The sequence below is a fragment of the Aspergillus novofumigatus genome, assembly GCF_002847465.1.
Source record: "Aspergillus novofumigatus IBT 16806 chromosome Unknown P174scaffold_2, whole genome shotgun sequence".
NCBI classification, from domain to species: domain Eukaryota; kingdom Fungi; phylum Ascomycota; class Eurotiomycetes; order Eurotiales; family Aspergillaceae; genus Aspergillus; species Aspergillus novofumigatus.
In genome coordinates, this window is record NW_020194275.1 from 525620 (window position 1) to 551634 (window position 26015).

At 50.0% G+C, this 26015-nt stretch overlaps 9 protein-coding genes across 9 annotated transcripts; 6 read left to right on the top strand and 3 right to left on the bottom strand.

Annotated features, from left to right (window-relative positions):
- Positions 1-286: 286 nt before the first annotated feature.
- On the top strand, positions 287-1716 carry P174DRAFT_457251 (histidine phosphatase family protein; the record flags this gene model as incomplete). Its single annotated transcript, XM_024829533.1, has 2 exons — positions 287-637; positions 670-1716. 2 exons carry the CDS (start codon positions 287-289, stop codon positions 1714-1716), a joined length of 1398 nt encoding a protein of 465 aa, XP_024685060.1.
- A 1215-nt stretch (positions 1717-2931) lies between these two features.
- On the top strand, positions 2932-4428 carry P174DRAFT_383728 (DUF3431 domain-containing protein). Its single transcript, XM_024823179.1, has 3 exons — positions 2932-3298; positions 3372-3938; positions 3987-4428. Exons 1-3 carry the CDS (start codon positions 2952-2954, stop codon positions 4075-4077), a joined length of 1005 nt encoding a protein of 334 aa, XP_024685061.1. The 5' UTR covers positions 2932-2951; the 3' UTR covers positions 4078-4428.
- A 108-nt stretch (positions 4429-4536) lies between these two features.
- Positions 4537-6704, top strand: cwc27 (putative peptidyl-prolyl cis-trans isomerase). The gene is made up of 3 exons (XM_024826491.1): positions 4537-5034; positions 5055-5961; positions 6021-6704. The coding sequence occupies exons 1-3, from the start codon at positions 4788-4790 to the stop codon at positions 6502-6504; spliced, it is 1638 nt and encodes a 545-aa protein (XP_024685062.1). The 5' UTR covers positions 4537-4787; the 3' UTR covers positions 6505-6704.
- A 532-nt stretch (positions 6705-7236) lies between these two features.
- Positions 7237-9692, bottom strand: P174DRAFT_457254 (heat shock factor family protein; the record flags this gene model as incomplete). Its single annotated transcript, XM_024829534.1, has 2 exons — positions 7237-9169; positions 9226-9692. 2 exons carry the CDS (start codon positions 9690-9692, stop codon positions 7237-7239), a joined length of 2400 nt encoding a protein of 799 aa, XP_024685063.1.
- A 1020-nt stretch (positions 9693-10712) lies between these two features.
- Positions 10713-12090, bottom strand: P174DRAFT_501229 (putative aldo-keto reductase (AKR)). The gene is made up of 2 exons (XM_024831023.1): positions 11801-12090; positions 10713-11746 (listed from the first exon to the last, which is right to left on the bottom strand). Exons 1-2 carry the CDS (start codon positions 12065-12067, stop codon positions 11060-11062), a joined length of 954 nt encoding a protein of 317 aa, XP_024685064.1. The 5' UTR covers positions 12068-12090; the 3' UTR covers positions 10713-11059.
- Positions 12091-13710: 1620 nt separating this feature from the next.
- Positions 13711-14427, top strand: P174DRAFT_457256 (putative GPI anchored protein; the record flags this gene model as incomplete). Its single annotated transcript, XM_024829535.1, has 2 exons — positions 13711-14020; positions 14144-14427. 2 exons carry the CDS (start codon positions 13711-13713, stop codon positions 14425-14427), a joined length of 594 nt encoding a protein of 197 aa, XP_024685065.1.
- Positions 14428-15761: 1334 nt separating this feature from the next.
- On the top strand, positions 15762-16803 carry P174DRAFT_428019 (uncharacterized protein; the record flags this gene model as incomplete). The annotated part of the gene is made up of 4 exons (XM_024825485.1): positions 15762-15823; positions 16074-16144; positions 16243-16295; positions 16585-16803. 4 exons carry the CDS (start codon positions 15762-15764, stop codon positions 16801-16803), a joined length of 405 nt encoding a protein of 134 aa, XP_024685066.1.
- A 3909-nt stretch (positions 16804-20712) lies between these two features.
- Positions 20713-22693, top strand: P174DRAFT_364143 (putative R3H domain protein; the record flags this gene model as incomplete). Its single annotated transcript, XM_024821967.1, has 3 exons — positions 20713-21057; positions 21119-21662; positions 21759-22693. 3 exons carry the CDS (start codon positions 20713-20715, stop codon positions 22691-22693), a joined length of 1824 nt encoding a protein of 607 aa, XP_024685067.1.
- Positions 22694-24602: 1909 nt separating this feature from the next.
- Positions 24603-25575, bottom strand: htz1 (histone H2AZ). The gene is made up of 3 exons (XM_024832461.1): positions 25376-25575; positions 24986-25055; positions 24603-24903 (listed from the first exon to the last, which is right to left on the bottom strand). Exons 1-3 carry the CDS (start codon positions 25472-25474, stop codon positions 24656-24658), a joined length of 417 nt encoding a protein of 138 aa, XP_024685068.1. The 5' UTR covers positions 25475-25575; the 3' UTR covers positions 24603-24655.
- Positions 25576-26015: the final 440 nt, after the last annotated feature.

The following is a 26015-nucleotide window of genomic DNA, read 5'->3' on the forward strand; positions in this document are numbered from 1 at the left end:
GACAGGTCTATCGACCATTTATCAAGACAAGCTCCGAAATACCCCTCAGTCTGAGCTAGAAGAAGATTGAGTTGTTAGCAGTGGTTGTCTGGTGTAGTCCCCACTGTGCCTTGACTTTAACGAGGTCATCATGATAACAGTCAACGGCATGCTTCCGCGGGGTTGTTCTCCAATTGTCTGCTGATAGATCAAAATATTTAACTAATCGCGATATCCACTCAAAGATCTCGAAATTCTGGTTTTTCTCTACTGCTGTCGATAAGTCAACTTGCTGAGCAGCGTCATCATGCGGACTTCCGTGCAACCCACCAGCGTCCTGCTGGCCCTTATGGCCATGCCCCTCGCATCTGCAGAAAAGGTTCTTGGAGCTTATATCTTCGCTCGTCATGGTGATCGGACCCCCAAGGTGCTGGGCAACACTCAACTCACCGACCTGGGATACAAGGAAGTATTCCTCACTGGTAGCTACTACCATGACCGCTACATCAACTCCAACTCCTCGCACTACATTCAGGGGATCAGCGAGGAGATTGTCAATCTCGACCAGATCAGTGCTTCAGCGCCCTCGGACAATGTGCTTCAGAATTCGGCTACGGGTTTCCTGCAGGGCGTCTATCCCCCGTCGGAACCATGGCCAGTCAAACCCTGGGGAATGGCACGACAGTTGAGGCGCCCTTGAACGGCTACCAGTTGATCCCTCTGGAACTCATCGAGACCGGTACCAACAGCGAGAGCAACACTTGGTTACAGGATGCGACCCAGTGCCAAAACGCCGAGGTGAGCAGCAACAACTATTACAGCTCAGCGCTGTACAAGGATCTGCTCGCCTCCACGAGCGACTTCTACAAGTCGCTTTCGCCGTATCTGAACGACACGTTCACCGACGCCAAGATGAGCTTCAAGTCCGCCTACACCATCTGGGACTTCCTCAACGTCGCCTCGATCCACAACTCGAGCAGCGACTATCCCTCCGCGGAGATCCGCGAGAAACTGTTCCTGCTCGCCAACGTCGAGCAGTACAACCTGGCCTACAACGCCTCCGAGCCTATCCGCGCTGTCGCAGGCTCCACCCTCGCCGGCGAGATGCTCCAGGGTCTCAACGAGACCATCACCTCTAAGGGCAAGAGCAAGCTGAACATCCAGTTCGGCTCGTACGGCACCTTCCTTTCGTACTTTGGCCTGGCGCAGCTGCCCGCCGCAACGGTCAACTTCACCGGCATCCCGGACTACGCCTCCTCCATGGCCTGGGAGCTCGTCACCAACTCCACCTCGGACGAGTTCCCCTCCGCCTCCGAGATCAGCGTCCGCTTCATCTTCCACAACGGCACCATCAGCAGCTCGTCCGCCCCGGCCGAATACCCCTTGCACGGCCAGTCGAGCGCCACCATCCCCTGGTCCGACTTTGTGGCGCAGACCGAGAAGATCGCCATCACGAACGACGAGCAGTGGTGCAAGGCGTGCGGAAACACGGACGGCGCGTGCGCTGCTTACACTGTCTCCTCTACTGGATCCGACTCTTCCACTGCGGGCTCGAAGTCCTCCGAGGGTGGGCTGTCGCGACCTGTCGCTGGTGTTATCGGTGCCATGGTCACTCTGGCAGTGATCTTGGGTCTGGAAGCGGTCTTCCTGCTTTTCGGTGGTTTCAGAATCACCAAGAAGCGGAATGCTGTGTCTGAAGTTGAGACCACAACTGTTGAGGGGGCTAAGAAGATCTGAGGAGATGCATCAACTTTTGATGTTGATTAAGGAAAATAACGAGAGAATTTGAATGACTTCACTAAAAGCGAGACTCATGATCTTGCAATGGTACTAGCAATTAAGATATGCTCAATGAGATATGCATATATGATACTCCTGCATATAAATGACTTGGAATGAATGTTAAAGCGGAAAAGAAACCGTTGATACAGAGTACTTGCGAAGGCACTTGTCCCACCAATATGGGCACCCTAAGATTAAGCATCTATCCATATGAATTCAACCATAAAGGAAAGAGGTTAAACAAATAAGATATGCCAAGCTATCCTAATAACTATAATGCCTGTCGGCCTTTTCTACATTTGTCAAAATCCTCACATAACATGGGTAGTGGTTAACATCCAGCATTAAACACTGCCCCTATTCTGAATACTACTAGAGATGCTAATACGTAATATCCAACTATTAACTATCTAGATAGATAGTGTGCGCCTCTATTAAATTAGGATTTATCTGATCACTAGACCAGAGTCTAGTGACTTATCAAGTAACACTCCACGAGGCCTCTTCCACCATCTCCCCCAATGATATCCTAATAACCATGCGCTCTCCGGCCTCTACACTCTACGTACGCCTCCTTACCCTTTACCATACCTCGTCTCCTTAGATTTGAGATGACTTCGCCCTAAACAACTATACTCTGAACTGCTGACGTATCACTAATTTATGATTGACAATGATCACCAACCACGGCACGAGCTCAGTCTCAGGATCCACACCATCCGCATCCAGTCGGCAATAGTCTAATCCTAATCCAATCCATAGCACAGCCTTTCCTCTTAAGATTCGGCTTATTGGCGAGACAAAATGGCAAGAGGAAGCGACGAGACTTGCGCGTTCCTGATGATCCTGATCCGCTCACGGTGGACTGGACTCTGAGTCAGTTGCCGTCCGGACCGGCTCGAAACATGAGCGCAGGATCAGGGCAGGATGCGTAGGGCTATGATGATCGCTCAGGGGTCCACGACATCTATGCTTGTGTGTCGCTGATGCAGCCGCCTTCTAGTCGTCTGGGAGGAGGATGACGTGGGTGGACATGTGGTTATATTCCTACTTATCCCCAGATCGCATTTCCCATACCGATCGCGGCTTTCATGTCCTTCCTCCAGCTAGTAGACCACCTGTGATGAATCTCCCCGCGCATAGGTTCATGTCAAATGCAGCGATAGCGTACCTGGCTCTGCGGCAGCGTGATGACGCGTCAAGCCTTGAAATCCAATGTTCTCTGCGCGGCGCTTCTATTCCTCATCGCTGTCTTTGCGTCGAGCCTTCGCCTTAGCTTGATACAGGGCCCTCTGCTGGCGGACGGGGATTCGAAGGGTGCTCCGGCGCGAGCTGAGGATGTTCGCAATGCAGATAAGATCCAACCGACCAAATCTGTCGCACCGGCTAGACGACCGGCTATCAATGATCTTGTGCCTGCGCAGAAGCCGCCCTCGGCGCAGTGGACGATTGACGAGGAGTTTCACCGGGACGGAGTGATTGTTATGGGAAGATTGGAAAGCGAAGACGTGAGCTGGGTTATGAAGGAGCTGCCCGAGTAAGTTCTTTGCTTCACATCTGTCCCTGTTTGGGGTTTACGTATAGCCAGCTGATACTCGAGCAACGAACAGCTGGCAACATGCGATCTACACCCTGGATGATCCAGACGCGCCGCTCCGAGTGAAGAAGAATAAAGGCCGAGAGGCCAACGTGTATCTGCAGTACATCGTCGACCACTACCACACACTCCCCGCAACCATCATCTTCCTCCACAGCCACCGCGCCGGTATCAAGGGCTGGCACACCGAGTTCTACGACCACAGCAACGTGCGGACGGTTCGCATGCTGAATGTCGATTTTGTCCAGCGCAACGGCTACGTCAATTTGCGCTGCGCGTGGTCCCCCGGCTGTCCGGACGAAGTGCAGCCGTTTCGCGAGCCCCGAGACGAAGGCCGCCATGCGGAGCATGCATTTCCAGACGCTTGGCATTACTTCTTCAACGGGACGAAAGTCCCCGAGATTGTTGGGGTTGCTTGTTGCGCTCAGTTTGCGGTGTCGAGGAAGCAGATCCTCGAGCGTCCCCTGAGTGATTATCTTCGGTATCATCAGTGGCTCATGGAAACACCGTGGGATGATGATACTAGCGGGCGAGTTATGGAGTACATGTGGCATATCATATTCGGCAAGGAGCCTGTATAGTAAGTTTTGCCTTCTGATGCTCGAACTCATTGACTGATGATATCAAGTTGCCCTGTTATGGAGCAGTGTTATAGTGATGTATATGGAACATCTGACTCAAACGAAGATAGATGGGACTCTGTCTTTGAAATAGGCTGATTCAATCCAATATACGCGTCCCAGATATTGCATATGATGACACCCTCTGGTATGCAAGGCGATGTGCACGATTTGATGGAGTATGAATGCTTCCTCACTAATGAAAACTCGCAAATACCCTGATGAAATCCCGGTGTTATGGACCCTCCAGCATCAGAACCAGTCGTACTAGAAGACCATAGGACTTGGCTTCCGTAGCTAAATTCTCGCTACTGGAAACCAGTATCAACAACTAGTAGGAAATGAAAGCCTGCGTTGATGTCGTGTCGCAAGTCGCCAATCAAAGCAAGAAACTTGAAAACATAAAAGCAATCTACGTTCTTAATATCCCAAGTGCCGTATTAGATAATCTTCCTAGAGTTGTTGATGTAGAGGACCGATAGGATAAACATGCGCCGGCAACATGACGTGACCTCGAAACTTCCCCAGAAAGCTCCAACAACTTCCGCAAATTCGTCTCCGGGCGCCAACCACCAACCTACGCTCTCCCTCCCCCACTCAAGAGGCTAGATGGGTTATGCTTTACAAGTCTATGCATGACCTGCAGGTTCTGACATCATACACATCGATTGAGCCTGAAATTCTATTTCACCGGAAGCTGTTAACAGCTGTAAAGCTCAAAACTCGCTCGGCTCCGTGGTAGAGCTGAGATCACAGAAACCACTTCGCTATCCCTACAGACCTCCTATATCCATCCTTAGAAATACACCATGTCAGCGCATTACACCACCGAGCCCCCGCCTACCGCATCCGCCACCCTGCACACCACCTTCGGCCCCATCCACATCGCCCTCTTCGCCAACCAAACCCCCCTCACATGCAAGAATTTCCTCCAGCACTGCCTGGACAATTACTACGCCGGCACAATCTTCCACCGCATCGTCCCAGACTTCATCGTCCAAGGCGGCGATCCCACCGGCACAGGCTCAGGCGGCACCTCCATCTACGAGTACCCGAGTTCGAATACGATCCGGAAGCGCGCGATCCGAACGAGAAGGTGGTGCTGCGGGATGAGCTGCACAGCCGATTGCGCTTCAACCGGCGCGGGCTGGTGGGAATGGCGAAGAGCGAGGACGGGACGTACGGGAGCCAGTTCTTCATCACGCTGGCGAACGCGGAGCGGGAGCTGAACGGGCAGTGTACGCTGTTTGGGCGCATCGAGGGGGACAGTATCTACAATGTGCTGAAGATCGCGGAGGCGGAGCGCGTGGAGGGGACAGAGCGTCCTGTTTACCCTGTGAAAGTTGTTTCGTGCGAGGTCGGGGAGCTGGGGCCGTTAGCTGGGAAGTTGAAGAAGCGGGAGACGATAGCTACTGCGCCGGCGGCGGCGGCGGCGGAGGAAAAGCCTGCGGCTAAGAAAAAGAAGAAGGCGAAAGGGGGCAAGACACTGTTGAGTTTTGGCGGCGACGAAGGAGATGAAGATGTTCCTGTGCGGCCATCGAAGCCCAAATTCAACCCGACTCTAGTCGTCGACGCCGGCATCCCGCCGGCCAACGACGCGCCGAAGAAGACATCACCAGAAGCGGAGCAGCAGAGCCGGAAGCGCCCTCGCTCGCCCTCCCCAAAACGAGCCCCGTCCGCGGAGCGCAAACATCGTCCCAAGACTCCAGACCCCTTGACACAGCTTCCCCTCCCCGACCCTGAAAGCCCCGCCCGCTCCCCACCCCAATCGCCTCCAGCACGCCAGTCGATCCTATCACGGACAAAGGCCGAAATCGAGAACCTCAAAGCCTCGATGCGGCGCACCGTCGCCACAGGCCCGGCAGATACCGGCCGCAAGAAGTCTGCGCTAGAAGCCATGATCCCCGAGACCGCCATCCGCGGCCGCAAACGCCCACCCCGGGGACCGTCAACGGCGCCGGCCGCGGCAGCAGCACCAACGGCGTAACGGGCTTCAGCAGCGCCGCGGAAGACGAAACCCTGCGGATGTTCAACGCCTTCAGAGCGAAGCTCGAAAGCGCAGACGCCAAGTCCGCGCCTCAAGAAAAGACTTCAATCTCAGTCTCAGCGTCACCCTCAGCCTCAGACGCCACGAAACACGCCTCCGAACAAGCCACCGCCAACGCCAACACGGAACCCGAAGACGAAGAAGCCCAACTCTGCGACCTCCACTTCATCGCCAACTGCCAGTCATGCAAATCATGGGATGACACGGGCGCCGCAGAGACAGCCGCCGCCGCCGACGACGACCGGGACTGGTTGACGCACGAACTCCGCTTCGGCAAGGATATGCTCGGCAAAGACCTGCGGTGGAAACGCGAGCACCCGGACGATGTCGACTCCCTTGTTGTGATTGATCCGCGGGAGCGCGAGAAGGAGTTGGTTGGTGGGATGCGGCGCGGCCTTGAGCGTGATCGTGAACGGGATCGCAAGCGGGAGCGTGTTGGCGATCGGGAGTGGGATCGAAGGAGGATGGAGAAGCCTTGATGTAATGATATATCAAGTGGAACTTGAAGTATACCTCAACATGGTCTGTCCGCCAAACTATAGAGTGCAGTGAAGCCTAACCCTTAACCCTGTGTCTCACAAAGGTTCTCTCTAGAAGGGCCATCTACCAGCTCAGTGAGGCCATAGACATGCCGGCCATGAAATATACAGATAGTTGAGCCTTGCATATACATGAACAGTGGTATATTTGCCGTGTTTGGAATGTTGCTATGTACTGAAATCATGAAACCAGTCATACATCACAAGACATAAACATTGCTCCTCAGCACCAAGGCCCATCATTTCGTTTTCTGGATGGACTCGCTGAGATAACCTCCAAGTTAGAATCATCCGGCCCCAAAAATTCATAATCTTGTTCAAGGTGTTTGTTGTTGTTGCCCATGTTGGTAGAATAGAAGGAGTTGAAGAAAGAAAGAAATGAAAAGAAAAGAAAAGGAATTAGAGTCGTCATTATGTGCCGTTATCGACCGCAAAGTACTTTGTTGCTCTACTTTGCTAACTCGGCAAATGGGAGAGGGTGGCATAAATTGAAGACGGTGTCATGAAACGTATGACTTGAATTTCGTAAAAGTTCAGATCGCCCACCGAATACTCCACGCCGTAGGGATTCCTCGTTGCTGACCTGGTTCCACTCGTGCGTCTCTGGCTCATACCGTTACCTCCTCGCTTTCTTCATTGACTCGAAGCCAAGTTAGTAGATGTCATGCAACATCAAGCCTTCCTGCGTCGTTTCGCATTGCCGCCATTTCCCTTACCTCCGTGAGATTCATTGAGCCCGGCCGGGCCAGTGTATTGTGGTACCTCGTCCACGTTAGTGCTGGGACTGGTTGATTCACTGTCGGTGAGAGTTTCGACGATCCGCCCGGAATCTCCGCTGTGATTCTTGTGACCAATGGGTGTGTGCCCGTTTGTCCCTGAGCCAGCATGATAGCCAGCACCGTCATACCCATTGAAGAAAGCGGGGCTCTGCTGTTGCGCGGCGGTCGACGTATCGAAAAGATCGCCCTCGGGAGGGATTTGGTCAAAGTCGAACAGGTCGCTTCCATCCTTGATGTCTTCCGCGCCTGTAGTGACGGGCGCGTCGACTGGTGCGTGCGCGGGAACCGAGCTTGTTGTATCGCCAAAATCCATGTTAGGCTTATTGTGCTCAAGGTCTCCAATGTCCGTGAAATAGTCGTTATTGAAGATTTGGTCAAGATCAAGCACGGGTGGTGGTACGCTTCCATTTTCTCCTCCTGCAAGTCCCGGAATGGTCCCGGTGGGACTAAGCGGTTGCAAGAGATTGGTCAAGTTCTGTACAGAACGATCTTGTTCGGCTTGCATCTTCATCAAATTGTCTATCTCGGCACGAGTATTTGCAAGACGGCCATTATAATTATGCGGCATGGGTGGAGGCGTCGGAGTTATCAAAGCATTGTTGGAAGGCACTGGAATATTTGGATCGGTGTGAGATTCGTTGGCCATGAGTCGGAGCATATCTGCCCGTTGATTTGGGGTGAGTGGAGAATTACCGCCAGAAGTCTCGAGGGATGAAAGCACGTTGGGAAATTCAGCAAAGGTCGTGGGAATACCATTCCGCGCATTCGTATTCTGAATGACAGACATTATGTCGCTCTGGGGATACTGCCGGTTCTGCGAATTCGTGGCATCCTTTTGCGTAGGGCTCGTTTCAAAGACCTCCTCGACGTGGCCAGCCTGAGCAACACTGGGTTGTCGGCTATGGTTTCGAGACTGTGAACGATTATATGTGCTACCTGCGGGGGAGAGCGTTGTAGCGCGACCATTCTGACGCTCAGTCGTCGGAGGAGCCTTCAGCAGCAAAGGCTGTTTCTTCATCGATCGCTGTGCATTAGGGCTATTGAGATTGGCCGCACCTAGCGCGCTCAGTGGAAAGTCATCACCCACGTCGACCACGTTACCTTGATCCTGTGAGATGACACCCGCAAAAGAATTGGCAAGATTCTGCGGTCCGTCCTGTCCCTGGAGGCTGCGATTATACACAGTGGCCAGGAAAGTAAGGATTGCATTTATGGAATTCTCATGGCGATTATGCTGTTCCTGAAAATTGGCAGCCTGCGCATAGAGCTGTTCGTGCTCTCTCCTCAGCTTGCTGATGGTGTTGGAAATGATTTGCTGCTGCTGCCGAATGGCCTGCAATTCCCGGTAGACGCCCGCAAGTTGGTCCTTGGGCATCATGCTTCCGGGGACTAAAGATAGTTGGCGACTGCGGTTACGATCATCCCGGGACGCACCATCTTCACCATAGTCATCATTTTCGTTCTCGTCGACCTCCTCCGTCTTCACTCGCACATTCCCCTTTCCTGACTTGCTGCCTTGCCCGGCGGTGTTCTTGGGTTTTTGGATCAACCACAGTAGATCCGGATGACCACGTTTGAAGTAGGGATTCGCATATTCACTGGGACTCTTGTTCTTCCGCTCGCTGGCTCGCATCGAGTTGTCAGACAGACCCACCTTCTTATGGAATCCGTACATGTTCAGCTGACGAACAAAAGAAGCATAGTTATTGTGCTTGAAGAGTTCGGGAATCAAAGTTTTGGCGAATTCATCTTCGTCCAACACGATGAAGGAGTTTCCATCATCAGACCATCGTATAAGATCGGTATTTTTCGACTCGTCGAGGAAACTAAAATCATAGCAGTCAGCGTCAAGTTTGACAAGCCCATCTCAGTAGTGGCATACCTGCTCAATTTTTGTACAAAAGGGGGTATCTGTTTTCTTTTTGCCTGCGCCTCTCTTTTTGCGACCAAGGCCCGCCGATAGAGTTCATCCAGGCTTTCTCCCCATCCTCCAGGTTCTCCAGCTCCACTGCTATGGTCGGAGTAGGCAGACGGCGTTTGTTCATAACCGCGACCCCTATTGACTAGCTGATTGGGTAGCTGTCGGCGAGCAAGCTGGGTAGATGCGGTGGCCGTGGCTCCCGGAACGTCTTGATTCGTCGTATAAGGCGCGACGTTGTAAGAGCCGGCATCAGTGTAGGGCGGCGTTATGACATTGGGAGGGTTCTGACCCCATTGCAAAAACTGATCATTCGATAACTGAGAGCCGGGATTCGCGGCGGGGTAGTTCGAAATTGGGCTCAGTTGGGGATGAACAGTAGGGGTTGTGCCAGGAGCAGGTCTTTTGCGAGTTACACCTTGAGAACTCATTACAGGCGACAGACTTGTCGACCTCTGCTTGGTCGGAAAGTAATCGCTCGATCAACTATTGCGGTATTCTTTGGTTGGAATCAGGCCAAGGGGCGGCGTTGAAGATTTCTAAGATTTGACGCCAGAGGATGTGAATCGCTTCGAAGGTTTGTCCAATACTCGGGTGACTTGTAGCCGGGGAGAGGGCAAGGAAATGGCGCAGTGGCACAGCCTGTCAGGATAATGGCAACAAAAGCCCGATCGTGAATGTCTTTTTATCGCCCAGAGGGAACCAAGGAACACCGGGATGAGAGCGGCGTTGCTGACGGCAGGAAAGACGAGAGTTATGGACGGCGGAGACGCGACAGACGCGACAGACGCCTCTCGCAGGTCTGAATGCAACGATGGACAATAGACAGGAAGCACCGGGAGACACTTCCGCAACCACCAAGGATAATGACAGTGGGATGGGCGAACTTATTGCTACTGGATACAGTCCCCTCTTAGGCGGTCGAGCACTGCGAGCGCCAAATATCTGCTGACGAACAGAGACTGTGGGTCGGAAAAGCTGACAGACACGATGTACACGATGCCAACGGCCGCTGCACAACCAAGATGACGATGAACAAAGGCTGTACGATGAGGGGAATACTTCCTGGTCGATTCGGGATGCTTAACAGAAAGAACAGCAAAAACGCAAGACGGCCAACGAACTGGCAAAATCCCTCTTGTCGAGATGGCTTGGCGGCGGATTATGAGGTCAATCCTGCTGTGACTGCCCAAATCTCGCCTGCCGATTGGCTTCTGTGATGAGTCAGCGCTCTAGTGCCCAAAACACGTGCCGCTGACCCGCTTTACATTGAAACCCGAAATTATCTGGAGGTCATCAACATGCAGAGATTGACAGCTGTTAAGGTCGATATGTAATATCTTCCAGGCTGCTGAGCTTCTGCGATTATATGATATTGTGTTATTGAAATCGAGCTGTGGCCTCATAATGGAAAGTCATCCTCGAATTGCTATATAGTATCATTCCCAAAACTGGGACTGCCCACCTATTGCCTATCCAGAGTGCCAGCCCACTTCAATTAATTTGCCGACCAATCATCTAGCGCTATCATAAGAACCGTGTCGCCGTCTTTACTGTTTCTGGCCTAAGGCATATCTTTGATCCAAGATTTGCGGTCAACTTTTCTGAAGCTTTTCCCATACTTCTCTATCTCGCGTTCCCTTTGTGTTTCGATCTTCAGATCTAGAAGCTTCAATTGATTTCCATTGATTTCCATGTGCCCTCTGCGTATTTGCGACTCCTCCTGCAAGGGACGAACAAACTCCGATACATAATATGGAATGTCAGATCAATACAGTGGGATAAATGAACAACTTCTTTACAGTGTCACATCGTCGCCTATGACTCTCTTGAAATGGTCCAGTGCCATCTGCCATGAATCGGGACTGTCCTTGCTAAATTGCTCGACCTTCCTGACAGCTGCCAAATCCGCATCCATCCGAGCCCTGTTGGTCGTACCGTTCAGGACAGTTGTGTTACCCAGGCCCAGGACAAGACAGTATAATGCTGCTGCAGGACTGATCTCGGCCTGAGTCGCCAATGATTGAACCGCATCTGATCGAACTAGTTCCGGATTGGCCGTCAGAGTCCAAAAGCTTTGGTAAATGATGTCGTGGGCCCGACAGAAGGCGCGCACTGGGACGTCGAATCGCGTATCAGGATAGAAGCGATTCTGGACCACAGCCGGTTTAACCGTCGCACGGGCATAAAGTTCCTTCAGGATTGGTAAGGTACAGTTTGATATACCCAGGTTGCGGATGTGATGAGGCACGTATGATTCGAGCGTGAGCCAAGCTTCCATAGTTTCAGCCATTGTGGACAGAGGCGAGTGGAGAAGAAACGTATCAATGTAAGCATCTTCAGCACCCGACGAGGCATCTGACGCGCGAAGATTGTGGAGAGATGACTTGACCGAGGCATGAACCTGATCTGCCACCGAAGTTCTGGGATCATAGGGCATTTTATTGGGGTCCTGCCCTTGAACGGACGTAAATTTTGTCTGAATCTATTCTTACTTTAGCAAGCGTCAAGAGACCGTCATATTCAGGCTTCAACTCACGTATAAATCTTCCCGTCGAAGTATTCCATCATGAATCGCTCTGCGAATACCTTCTCCTACCAAATCCTCCTGGTAATGCTTTGGCTGACCAGCCGTATCAACCGCTCTGAATCCTGCATTCAGTGCCTGGTACACCAAGTCGGCTGTCCGGTCTTTCTTCCACGCTGTGCCGTATAGAAAGAGCGGAAGATGAACAGGCGGTGCCTCTTGCACTGAACGCAGAATGTATTTATCCCACGGCATCTTACCGATAGCAGCTCGTGCCATGAAAACGTAGTAACTTTCACAATCGGACCCACGAACTGAACACGGAAGCAGTTCCGAAGGCTACTGTCAATGAACTCCCAGGTCCTGAGATGTTTGTGACCGATAGTCCGAGGAACATTTTTGGCGGAGGGGTTGTTGATTCCGGACCAATCATGCAATCGAACATATATACGTGACTTGACCTCATCATGATCTAAGTCTTCTTAGGCATAAAGCCATAGTTAAATGCCGCTATAAGGCTTTCTGAAACTGATGGTCTAATCAAATTCGAAGATATCAGAGCATGATAAGATGCCGGGAGAAATCCGACATCTGGGATACAGAGATATTCTGCGATCATTGCGACTATTCCTTCTACAATTGCATCTCGGTCCAGTTTCAAGGTATCAAGAAGACAGCAAACGCTTCTTCCCGTATGGTATTCATGAATCCGCTGATTTTCCTGCCGTTTGTCCGCCGAGATATCCGGTAGCATCAGCCCCAATGCTGCTCCACTACAGTTGATGTTACATGCAGAACATCGCTTGATGGCTACCTTCTGGGGTTTCGCAGTCTCCTTCCAACTAGGCAACATCTTTTTTTCTTCCCCTCTAACTGGTTGTCAGAACTTTAATGACAATATCGTTGTGCTGGGGACCAAACTATATATAGCGGAGAGGCTGTGCAGTACCCTAGTTTGGCGGTTTTGCATTGATTTGATGAACCCTGGACTTGGGCTGCAAATCCTGTGCAGGAGGTGCAGTTAGTGTAGAGTCCTATCACATCGGACTGATTTCTCTAAATTCGGATTCTCTCAATCCATCGCTGTGTCGTCCATGATTTCTATAACTTGTCTTTGAAGCAGAGCAGCGATCTTGGAATGACATCATGAACTTAATGTATTCCTCTGCCACACCTTAAAACATCGAGAGATGATCCATTCCGCTGTTTGTGATTACAGGAGCCAAGACGGCTGAGTTGGAAGCATTTTCCAACTATGGTATCCATTGCAACGATCAGCTCGACCGAATGCAAGAGGATGCTAGGATTCTGGATTTTGAGCTCTCAACTCATTACTCATAGCAGACGCAGCCACAATAATTGACCCACAACCTCTCCAGTTTCTCTGGATCAATCACAAACCATCATCGACTATCTCCAGGGTTCATCTGCAGCCATGAATGGCGGTAGTCCCCGCCTTACCCGTCTAGCAGCGATGAACGCATTCTTGGCAGGCATAAACCGGATCAATGGATTATCAGACTTCCAGGCAGCTGCTTTCCGATGCTGGAGAAGATGGATATCCTGTGTCGATCTTCAGGCTCATTGCTCAGACATGATGCTTGACTTTTGAATCTGGAGAGGCTTAGAGACGCATTTGCTCTTTCACAGTTGACCGTTGGAGCAGATCATCCACGTCACCTGTTCTATTTTGAATTTCTCGGCAGACAGACCGCTGTGGAATATGGACCCTGGGGATAATATCGTTGGTTCCGGAGTCTGGCGATCAAGGGAGGCACGCCAAGAAGCGATGCACAGGATCCAATATATAAACGCGCTGCAATTCACCGAAGAGTCTACATCTTCAAAACACAAGAAACATACAGAAATTCGCTTCTAGTCTCATCAGTCCAATTCATTTCCACAACTCGAATCCAGCAACAATGCGTCCCTTGCAGTTCCTCGCTCTTTCTGGCCTCATGCTCGCGAGCAACGTTGCGCTCGCAGCCGAGCTCGAACGTGACGATGTCCCCAATCGCTGCTGGGACGTCTGCAGTCCTGTGGTGGGCATCGCCCAGCAGTGCGATAACACGCATCGCGACGACGACAGGGCCGAGATGAACTGCATTTGCGACTGGAACCAGGCACCGACTTTGGTTCCCCTCTGCGAAGCATGCATCTCCCAGTTCAGAAACGACACTCGCAATGGCACTCGCAATGACAACGACCGTGACAATGACCGAGACAATGACCGTGACGATGACCATCATGATGACCATGACGACCGCAGAGGGATCCATGACAATGGTATGGTGGCTTATGCATGGCCTGTGTCTTTCCCAAACCATGGATAGAAACTGATACAAATCTGTACAGATGCATATGATATCCTCACCTCCTGCTCCTTCTCCACTACTACTTATAACGCGGCTGCTGCAACCTCTATCCTGAGCACTGCTACGGGTACTATCACCCCGACTGCGACGAACAATGCCGGCGGCTCGACTGGATCCGGCGGTAATACTGGTGACTCGCAGTCCAGCAACACCAACAACGGCGGCAACGCTCAACCGAACAACAATGCGGCGGCTGGCTCTACAGTCCCGAAAGCTGCGTCCGTGGCGGCCGTTGTGGGGTTGATCGGTCTTGCTTGGCTGTGAGGATTAATTAATGACCAGCTTTATGAGGAAAACGAGCTAGATTTGAGGGATTTTGAGCCAGATTTTTAATGATCCACCTGGTTATTGATTGATGACATGATGCTCTGCATACTCGTTCTGATGATTTGGGTTTTATGATGTTCCTCGCAGGTACCTGTCTACACCTCCAGCCTTCAACATGAGCTGCAGTTTCTTATAGGAGAGCAATGATTCAAGTGACTTTATCTATACCGATCCGGGTGTCGTTCCTGAAGTAAAAGAAAGCACGATGTGCGAGTAAGATATGTACATTTCGACTGCCAATTCTATAAACTGGCGTCATTTCTGCAGAATACGCACATATCAGAGTATCTACCCCTCTATATGAACATGGATTCTTCAGGAACTTTGTTTCAAGAACGGATATGTGATTTCGATAAGGAATCCATCTACATCATTGCGGAGTGTTGGGGAATGCCCTATGGAGCATCTCTACTAACCCCTTACTTCGCCCAAATCACACTGCATACGGTGTGTGAGTACATTTCAAGGGAATTTTTACTGACTCAACTTGGTTCTTTATTGAACTTAATTAGATCCCAGGGGATGCCATGTCCGGTTGCTTGCCACGGAAGGATCTCATATAACTTCGAGTATATAGCAAGACTGAATTGACATAGTTGCGTGGTCGACTGGAATCAATATATATCATACATCAATCAAAGAGGCATGACAACTCAATGTATTTAACCAATGCTCAATTATCAGCAGCTCATATCCGAGGATCGTAAGATTTATAAACGAATTCAGGGACAGTGCGAGAAAGCCATCAAGTTCTTGTTTCCGGTATGCTTCTTGAGATGATAGGTGACAAGCGAAGGCCAGTCGAAATACATCTACGCTCCCTTAAAAATAAAGGCTTCTTGCTGGTGCTCAGTGTGCTTCCTGATATCCAGTTGCGAAGCAAAGTGCATGAGCGAGGCTTAAAAAACCTGCATGGGCAGGCTCTGTGGATTTCGAATGCAGCCTCTAAGATGCCCATTACTCCATTGGCTGAGGGTATCAAACTACAATCTGATGCTGTCAGACCATGAAACGCATATGCAATAATGCAAGGGCTGTTCTAGTCTGCCTCGGGAAGCACAGCGAATGTCAATCCTAAGGTCACGTCACATCTGGTTGCTGCAGATACTTGATCTGATATCATAATGTCCAAGTTGGTTCAACCACTTATGATAGGATAAGTATATATATCCATACTGTACCACTGTACTCGGGTTGCAAAGCAGAGTGCATGCAGCCCTGACATCCATCAGACAAGCACACAAGCCGAAAAGAGCGAGTACAATCACAAAATGAGCTTGTGCGTCGCTGTCAGCTGCCTCCCCATCCTGCCGTTTACATATCTGTTCCTGTGGTTTGTCGTTCCTCTTTATGATAAGTTAAAGAGGCGCCTTGTGGCGTTCTACTAGCTATCAGGTGGCGAGCAGGGATGATGCAGGCTGCCTAAGGTATCTACCCTGCTCATGCCTGCGTCTGCATCAATCGATTGCACCATCCGAGTCGAATCAGTAATCGACCAGAAATAATGCTACAGTAGACACTCAAATTTGACATCACGCATCGATGACATGTTTCGTGAGCAGTACTGGACCTTCTACGTGCAGCGGGCCAGCGGCTCCTGATGATCATGTCGTCTCTCCTCCGTTAGCCCCTGGTCTCCAGTGGCAGTGCCACTGTCAGTTGGTACAGGTCGGAGTGCGAGATGATGACCGGTTTCTTTTTTTGCTTTTTTGGCCTTGATCATGCGGTTTCCGGCAATAACTTGGACCCCAGTCCTTGATAAGCAGCGATGGCTGGATAACACCAGGAAGGAGTCTGGTTACTCGGTGCGTATAGGCAGAGAATAAGCATCAGGGTCATGACGACTTGACGACGGCCATGTGCGACATGAGCGACGGCTGTCTCTATGCTTCTCACGCTGCTGACTGGAACTCGGAGGATTGACAACCTTGCCGTAAAGTGATTAGCATGTACTCGAGTCCATCCTCCATAGCCATGCCCGGTTTAGGGGGTGGTGTATAATGAGATTTGTCATAACCTCGCCACGGCCAAGTGGATCATGCGGTTCTGCTGCCATGTATGGCAGGATGAGACCGTATTATAATGTCACTGCAGACGCACCTGACAATACTTATGAGAAATCCTTCACCTTCATTTCACAGGATGATGGGTTCTGTTACCACTGGTGCTGAGCGTGACGAGATCGAGCAACGCGATTTGCACTCGTACTCCCTGCCTTGTCTCACAGTCATGCTGGATTTCGAGTATCCCGAATCTGTTATAGGCGGATTTCGATTTCGGACCATCCTTTGGCTCACTGCCTTCACCTGGTAAAGTTACTATCACTTGGTATGGTGGCTTGATTAATTATACGGTAAATTGGTCATTCCTTTTCTCCAGCTGCGAACAGACTAAGAATATTCTACGAACACGCTTAGAGAGTCCGTTGCCGGGATCATCGAAGGCAGTGCCTCCGGAAGCCACGCCGCGGGACTAACTAAAGCACTACCTAACGATTAGTGGTGAATGGTGAGGCGGGACTGCTGGGGCCAGTACGTAGTGGAATTGGCCACAGCACCGGGAGTCTGGCCCTGTGGTAGCCTGTAAGCTGCAAGGCATGCTATCTACTACTGCATAGGAGTAGGCTTATTGTGAAGTTACCTACATATTATAGATGAAGAGCTACTCCGTACTGTGGAATTGGATTCTACCTTACTCTGTTAAATAGTGGTGAACAAGCTATTTGAATGAAGCCGACCATTAAACCTCCCAGAGTGAAGCTGTTGACGAGGTTTGAAAGCTCCAGTTTAAATTGATTATCTCCATGCCGTACGTTCTGGTCGCACTCTAGCGTCTTCTAGCTTGTGGTCTAAGGAGTGAGTCCATTCCCATAGCCAGAAATTGGGGATTGAGAGCGGATCCCTCCCAGAAGCTCATTTCTTCTTCTTCGAATATTCTATTTTGAATGGAGCTGATGGCGTTTCCTTGACATCATTCGTCGAAAAGGTGATGGATCATTTCTGGAGCTTCTCCTCCATGGAGAATTGCGAGGTTAGAATAGGGGTTACGGGGACGGAAGATGTACTCCGGACGGGGCCCAGTCCAGGTACTATTGATATTTGACACAGACGGTCAACGGGGAGCCATGAGGGAAATTGTTCGAGAAGCCTTGTGCCTCAGATAAATGACTGTTTGATTTAAGTGCTCCTCGGGAAAAGTTCTTGTGTAATTCTGCATTGTTCAAATTGACGAGCTTTTTCTTTCTTTTCACCACGGCAGTGCAGGAGTCTTCGCCCGCCGTTACAACGAGCTCAGGGGCTTAAAGCTCGGGGTAACGGGATCATGATACTTACTTACTCTGTTAGACATAGTCCATGTTGCCATGCGACTACTTTTCATAGCTCTGCCTATCAGGCAGCTATTGGTCTTGATCATCCGCTTGCAGCCAACCCAAATCGAGCAAAGTAGCAAGAGCTCGTGTGGGAGTCTACTTGTGTTGATCAGCTTGGGCCGACTAACTGGCCCAGGAGAAGCATACATTAGCAGTAGTCTATATTAGACAGGCCCTTTCAACCCACAGTGGCGGACCCTACGTGGAATCTAGCTCACACTCTAAACACGCATTGGTATCAGACTCACAGGCACCGGCTCAGGGGAGAAACTGTCACTCGGGAGCTAGGGACGACTATAACCATGGAAATCGAACGTCCCAAAAGAAATACGTACTTCTGGTATTGCCGGGGAAGTAATCAGTTTCAGTCTCAAGATGATGGTCCGCCACTCATAATACCCTATTTCAACTATGTAACGAGACAGTTAAGTTGCCGAAAAAGCTCCGATTAGGGGTAAGGGGAACACAAGATTGCAAGCAAGTCAGAGCGTCCCGACTGCCAAAGTTCGGTTCCTGCCCCGTGCTCTTGGAGGGGAGACTCACGAAGGAGGGGGTGGGGTGTCAAAAGAGACACTCTTTTGGCTGATTTGTGACTGGTATCTATACAGGGGGAAAGGAAGGCTCAGCAAGACATCGTTCAGGAATGGATTCTCGGAGAGATCACCATTCAGAAAGAGAGAAATTCGGACCAGATCACTAGGAACCAGACTAGACCATTACATGATTAGACTGATTGTATGTACTCCGTACTATGTAGTAAACAGCGCTCCTCGTGTATAGTATTAATAGATAGAGTGGGACATTTCTAAGAGCTTGTTAATAATAATGGATGAGAAGGAGCTTTAAGACACAAGAGGGTCCAGGGGCAAAGGAGGGACGGAGTGTAAGGAAAAATCAATAATACCAAGGCAGATAGACCAGGTAGACTCCTACTTGGCTCGAAAGTCGTCCGAATCAGTACGGAAATATAAAGAACAATCTGCTGCCGAATGCTAAGGCACCTGTCTTAGTACCTACATGATCTGAATATCTATAAGTACAGCGTTCTGGTTCCTCTCTTCTGGTTGGTCATAATTCAATATTGCTTTTTCTTCCTCATCTTATTGATTGTGTTACAGACCCCGAGTCTCAAATCTGAAGGCCTCCTAATTGGATTCATACTTATACTTTGTTGAATCATTTATCCTCTTGCCCCCTGTTCTCTTCCTCTTTGTTGCATCCCAGGACCTCAATCAGGAGGATCAAGCATCAAGCACAACACAGGAGTCAAGAGCATTGCTGCAAGCCTGCAAGTGGACTTTTATCAGGATCATATATCGATTTCTGTCAGGTTAAACAAACCCAAATTATCCACTACCGCGCGTCTCTCGATCGTCCCGTCGTCGTCCCCTCCCCCGTCAGCATCAACCCATCAACCCGTCATCACTGACGCTCATACTCATCCACAAGGTTGCGTTGCTTTTGTCAATCCAATAAAGCGTTCATTACCAGCGAGCACCGAAATATTCAAACTAGAGCAGTCGGATCTGTTTGCCAGCCGGACTCCTGCGCCGCCTCTATAACATAACCACTCCGTTTTACTCGACTTTCATTACATGACACCAAGTTCGACGGTAATCCCTACCAGAGAATATTTCGTCGACGTTTGTGCGTTGTCGCCGGTATTATACCGATCGCAGTCCTGAAGTCACAACTGGGATTGTCAGGCTTGTGGTTGAAACTGCAGCTACGCAACTGATAAGCATCACAAATCGCCCTGATCTATCGAATCTAGCCTACCCAAACTAGCAGCTGCATCCAATCCTTGGCGGTTTGGTTTCGTGGAAGTGGATTCGTTGATCTCCGGGTCCTCTAGTACTTACCTTAGTCTCGTACTACGGAATACCTCACTTTAGTTGCTTCTCATTGAGTCGCTGTGAGTGAACGGTACGCTGGCTGCCAAATTTCCTGGTGCGTGTTTTTCATTCTTGCTCACGACCAATTACTGTTGGTCATTCTTACCATACCATTACCACATATTACCCTCAGAACTGAGGACGGTAGGTGGGTTATGACCTACTTTAGGCTGGGACAGTGGTCAAGATACCTACGTTCCTGACCGTAAAGTACTTAATCGTAACCTATCTTTCTGCCTCAGGTGTCTAACATTCACCCCCTCAAGTCCCTCACTGTGGCTGTCTCTCTCCCTCTCTCTTTCTCTTCCCCCTCACTACCACCATCACAACCACATCCGCATCCAGTCTCAAGCTTCGCGAAGGTGGTCTGTGTTCCGGGTAGTGGCGATTTACCTTCCCCCTTCTCTCTTCTCGTTTCGTCTCTTCTTCCGTTTCCTGACGACCTCCGTTGAGACCGTCGCTGCTTTTGCTTCGGATTATTCGCGGAGGACGAAAGGATACGACAGACCCAGGAAAATCAACACCTGAAAGCCCCTGGTCTTTAATGATATCAAGTGTGACGACTGATTATTTTCATTCTTAGTGAGAGCGATTATCTAGAGAATCCTTTTTTTGTTTCTCTTTTCTTTTTCGTCGCTTGTGTTGTGTCGCAGATACACGCACGTCTTTATTTTTCTCGTTTTCTTTTCCTCAAATCAGAGACCATCCAACCGCCTTCTCCGGTGGAAACTTTTTCTGTCGCTTTCCCCGGAGCCAAAGTCAACCCCCCTCTCGACCAGGTCGTCTGCTATTATTTTTTCGCCAAACCTTTTTTTCCCAGTTCACGACGCCTGCGCCAGGTAGTTCCTATGTTTTGAGAACTATCGTTTAGGCTTATCGGGTTTGTTGTGTGGTGGGTATCCAGTGCCCACATTCCACGGTTGGTCGCTAGTTGGGAATTCTCGTTTCTCGGCCGCCATGAGTTATCAACAATCACAGGAGATGTATCACGACAATTCTTCTGCGCGTTCCCCTGGCTCTCAGCGTCACCAGCAGCCTCTCCACCGTCAGCCCTCACGACAATTCGATGCATACGGCCCAATGCCTGTCAATCTGTACGATGATTCAATGGCTCGCTACGACACCGGCCGTCTCGAGCGCTTGAATCCGTCATTGCACAATAACTCTTATGCTTATGACCTCCCAGGTTCTCAGACTTGGAATCCAAATGGGTTTGCCAACGCGCAGACTCTGGGGGCCATCCGTTCCGCCTCGGCCAGTCTGAAGACCACTTCTCGCACTGGTCGGGCGGGTTTACCTACGGTATGTGCTAACTTCAAATTCCCTAAAATATTATCTTTGTTATGCTAACTCAACCATACAGACCTGGCTTGATCAGCAGCCTGGTATGCCCAGTCCCTTTTCGAATCTCGGACCCGGACCTCTTCAAAGTGGTGCGGTGCGTTCCGAAACCACAGTTCCCTCGGAGGGAGAGGACGAGTTGATTCCGACCGCGATCGTTATCAAGAACATCCCTTTTGCTGTCAAGAAGGAGCAGTTGGTGCAATTGATGACGGAGCTGAACCTCCCGCTTCCTTACGCGTTCAACTATCACTTTGACAATGGCGTGTTCCGGGGTTTGGCTTTTGCCAATTTCACCTCTGCTGAGGAAACCGCCACCGTCATCGAGGTTCTCAACCACTTCGAGCTCCAAGGTCGGAAGTTGCGGGTGGAATATAAGAAGATGCTCCCTCTCCAGGAGCGCGAGCGCATCGAGCGGGAGAAGCGCGAACGTCGCGGCCAGCTGGAGGAACAGCACAGGCCCATGGCTACCTCGCAGCTTCAGACTCAGAGTTCCATGTCTTCCCTCACATCCCACATTCCTGCGACGTCTCCTTCTCCCGTGTCGCAGCGTGGCCAAAAGCTGGGTAAGTCAGAGCGAGCCAATCCACACTCCAAAATCTGTTTTAAGAGTTCCGATGCTTTCCTTCGGTTCTATCTTGCTAATTTCACTTTCATTGCAGAGGTCGATTTGAATGACAGCACAACTCTCTCCTATTACTCTCAGCTCCTTCTTTTCAAGGAAGACCCCAGTCGCGATTCCGTGCTCTTCCCGTCCACTCTCAGCCCTATCCAGCGCCGCACAGTCCACACTCTTGCACACAACATGGGTCTTGGTCATGCTTCCCGTGGTACTGGCGAACAGCGACAGGTCCAGGTTTTCAAAGTCGCACCCGGCACTAACGTCAGTCCGCCTCTAACCTCCATCCCGACTGCGGTTCAGCCAGCCGATACCGCTCGTCGTGGACTGAATCGCGCAGCTACCATTGACTTCAGCGAGGCCAGGAACGAGGGAGGGCCTGGTCCTTTTAACAATCTTCGTGGACAGACTTCCGGCTTCCTCGGCGTTCTTGATTCGCCTGGCAACTACGGAAATACCCAGAATCTCCGCGCGGCCAAGTCGTTTGCCGATCTCCGCTCGTATACTCCTTCTCCCGTGCCTTCTTCCGCAAGCTTCCCGGCAGCCTTGCAATCCAATGGCGCACGTTTACAGCATTATGAGGCTGTGACCAGCGGCGCGTCGAACACCCCCACCTTGACTTCAGCCCCGTCTGGCTCCTCCCTTGGTGTGCAACGGGACGACAATCTTTTGGTGAACAGTCTGAGCAGCCTGTCCCTTGGCACTGGAATCGGAGGGCCGAATGCGAGCCCCCGGAGATTGAGGGGTATGTTCTCTTGGGATCAGCCGGAAAGTCAGCCTTCCAGCGCTGGTCCCATTGGTAGTAACCGATCCATCGGACTTGGATTTGACGGTCAGTCACAGGAGCGCATGCCCATTAGGCAGCCTAGAGGCCCAATGCCTGAAAAAGGCTCGGGATTCCGCCGATCGAACGGACATCAATCGCGTGGAAGTGATGAATTGCGCACCAATTCTGGAGTGGAGATTATTGTGGAGTAAGATGCTGGACCAAAAAAAAAGCACATGATCGATGAGAGACGAAGACAACGGAACTTGTTTAGATTGCTTTGCCGCGAGACGAATACGACTCTTATATCACGAGGCCTAATCCTGATGTGCGATTACTGGCTTACGATTCGATGAGGGATGACGCGATGACACCAAGAGAATCAAAAGAAACTCTTTCTCTGATCTAGTCAAGTTTTAGACGTTATTTTGGGGCAGCCCATCAGGCACACTGTTTGGACGGACTCGGTACTTTTTTTTCTCTTTTCTTCTCAGAACACCATCGCAAAAAGAAAGCTCTGAACTTCTGAGACGCGGGCGCCTTGCATGCGAGAAAACATCCTTCTCTTTTCATTTCTGTGTCATTTGTTCCGATCTTGCGTTTGCGGCGGAAAGCACAATAAAATTTGTTTTAACTGGAGGGAAGTCTACGAAGAACGACAATAAGAAATATCTCATCATGTCTTTGACTAACACCAAGAGAGGTGGCATACCAGCATTCGCATATTGTTGCTTCTGTATAGGGGCAATTTGCATCGTTTAATTTTGATTTCTCGATTTCCATTTTTCTTCTGCGTTTCTTGTTTTAATCTTCAGCACCATTCTTCTCTAATTCATTCATGATTCGAGCTGTTTTGAGCGATACTGGACGGATATGTTTTATCACATCACGTCTCCCCTTCCTTCGCCTGCATATGTGGCTGGTTTGCATGTCAATGACAACGGACAAAAGACACACATTCAATCGGACATTTACGCAGCATTTTCGAGTTGACATGTCCAATCGCCATCATCGAACAACCGAGCAATTCTCCTTGCGTTGTACCGGAACGCTCTGGCAAACGAGGAAGAAAAAATAAAGTGTCGACCGTCTGCTCGAGTGTACTCAGCTCAATGGTTTGTATTAGGATTTATTCACCCGGTGGCTCTCTGCTTCATTTGCAATCCGGCGGGTCTTGTTCGAGGTTCTGCCCTTCTGTGGTTTCTGTTCCCTTTCCACTTAGTTCCTGAAACCGATGTTTTAGTTCTCATATCTCTCAAGGTCTCCAATCAATGTATGTGTTAGTTAGCAAACCGCTTTATCTTGTGTTTCTCTCTGTAGTAGTGATGTAGCGGCCTGTGTCAAGAATAGCACATGAGTACCAATCAATAGTGGACTGACAGGCGAAGCGAGAGTCTAGCACTGGAATTTACCATTACAAGGAATGCGGTGTAGGCATATATCATGCATAGTCCTATGCCATCCATTGCGACTATCCGTGATTCGTCAACTAAAGTATACAATGCTGAGATGGCATTATTTCATTCGGTTTGTTGGATATATGTTGTTAACAATACAAAATTTGTATGCTTGAAAGATACAAAGGTAAGCCATCGTATTTCGCGTACCCAGGTGGGTGGACCAGTTGAGATACTGTTCTCTAGGTGTACATGAGATAGTGACTAAAGCATGTGACCTACTGATACAATTTCTTCATAAAGGACTGAGGATAAATATAACAAATAGGTAAAATAATGGAACTCACAACACCGTTGATCAATTTAAAGAAAAGAGAAAGTAATCAAAAACAGGCATTTTAGAAAGACGTTTCCTACTACCGAGATATCCCCATAATTCCCATTACAGCGCCCAGGCAAGTCACGCAAACGGTATAAACTGACTAGGAAGATGGAAGAGCTGATTCAAAAAAAGAGATGAGGAAAGAGGTACGCGAGGCGGCAAGAAAATGGAGAAGAACAATCCCAGGTGCAGCGTGGTGGAGGCGCGGAACGACGATGGAGGATGCGCCTGAAGTTATTGCCGCAAGGATTGTCGCTCAAGCATGGCTGTTTTCAGGCACGGCCTCATGAAGCGGGAAAAAGAAATGCTGTAGCCGGGCTCATGAGCAGAACCTCTTTATTCATCATCAAGATCAAACGCCGTATTCGTGGGGTATTTGCCGTTTTGTTCGTTTTTTAAGCCTCGGACTTGTTCTTCTTCTTCTGCTCGACCTTGAGCAACAGCGCACGGTTGATACGTGGGAGGACACCACCGAAAGCGATGGTGGCGCGAATCAAAGTATCCAGCTCCTCGTCACCACGAATGGCGAGCTGCAGGTGGCGGGGCGTGATACGCTTGACTTTCAGATCCTTGGCGGCGTTACCGGCAAGTTCGAGGACTTCCGCAGTCAGGTATTCCAGAACAGCGGTGACATAGACCGCAGCTAAAATATGCGTGTCAGTGGATCAGGACAAGAGAACACGTCGATGGCGAAGATGAGGGAGTGGTGAGAATCGTAATCATACCTTTAGCGCCAACTCGCATCTTATTTTGCGTGTTGTTCTTCAAGAAACGCTTGACACGACCACAGGGAAACTAGACCAGGACTCATGTTAGCTCAAAGTATCCAAGCGAATCGTCAAACGAGGTCATGGATGAAGATAAGAAGATATTGGTCATCTTGATAGCAACAAAGTCTCGCAAGAGGTCGCGTCTTCTACGGTTTTGACATTCGCGATCCGATGAAACTCTTGACAGGCAAAGAAGTTCCTCGACATCGGACGTGAAGACGCGTTCTTCCAATGAAATTTTCCGCAGCTTCGAATTCATCACAAAGAAGCCGTTGCCAGAGATACCAGAAAGCATGAAAAATATTGTTGCTGTGCATAGTACTGAGAAACACACGATATACTGACCTGCAAACCCGCCTTTGCGCTGTGAGACTTCTGGGTTTTCCCCGCAGCATCCTTTGCACCAGCCTTTCCGCCAACAGACTTTCCCTTTCCACCGGGCATGTTGAAAACTGTCAAGATTCGGGGTCGCAGAGATGAGAGTGACGCGTTGATCAAGATTCAGATGATTTGGGCAACGGGTGTGGACGTTGTGATGGTTCAAAGGCCCTTGGATACGCGCGTTGTTGATGGATGAAGGAGTCAGAAATGTCACAGCCCATCCTGGTCGCTAAAGGCGTTGATCGTGGAGGGGCGCTAATCCCGATTAGGAACAATGTTCAGCTTCGACTCGGATGCTTCGAAAGGCCAGCTGAGAAGGCATACTGAGCAAGTCACAACGCCAGGCAAGGCTCAACTTGATCAAGTAAGTTGACCAAATGTAGCTTGTCTGTATCTTAGTCAGTAAAGATTGGTTAGTAGAATAAGCATGGCCCATCCATGATGGTGCTGAGACTTCGCGGCATGGCTGAAGCCAGCCCCTCAGGTATGGTACGGCTTTCAGCCATGTTTCTTCATTGTCAATGATCATCCGACATTGAATATATCTCAACCCATGTTGTCACTTAAGAAGATAAATATCTCAGATAGTCGTAGCTGAGTGAAT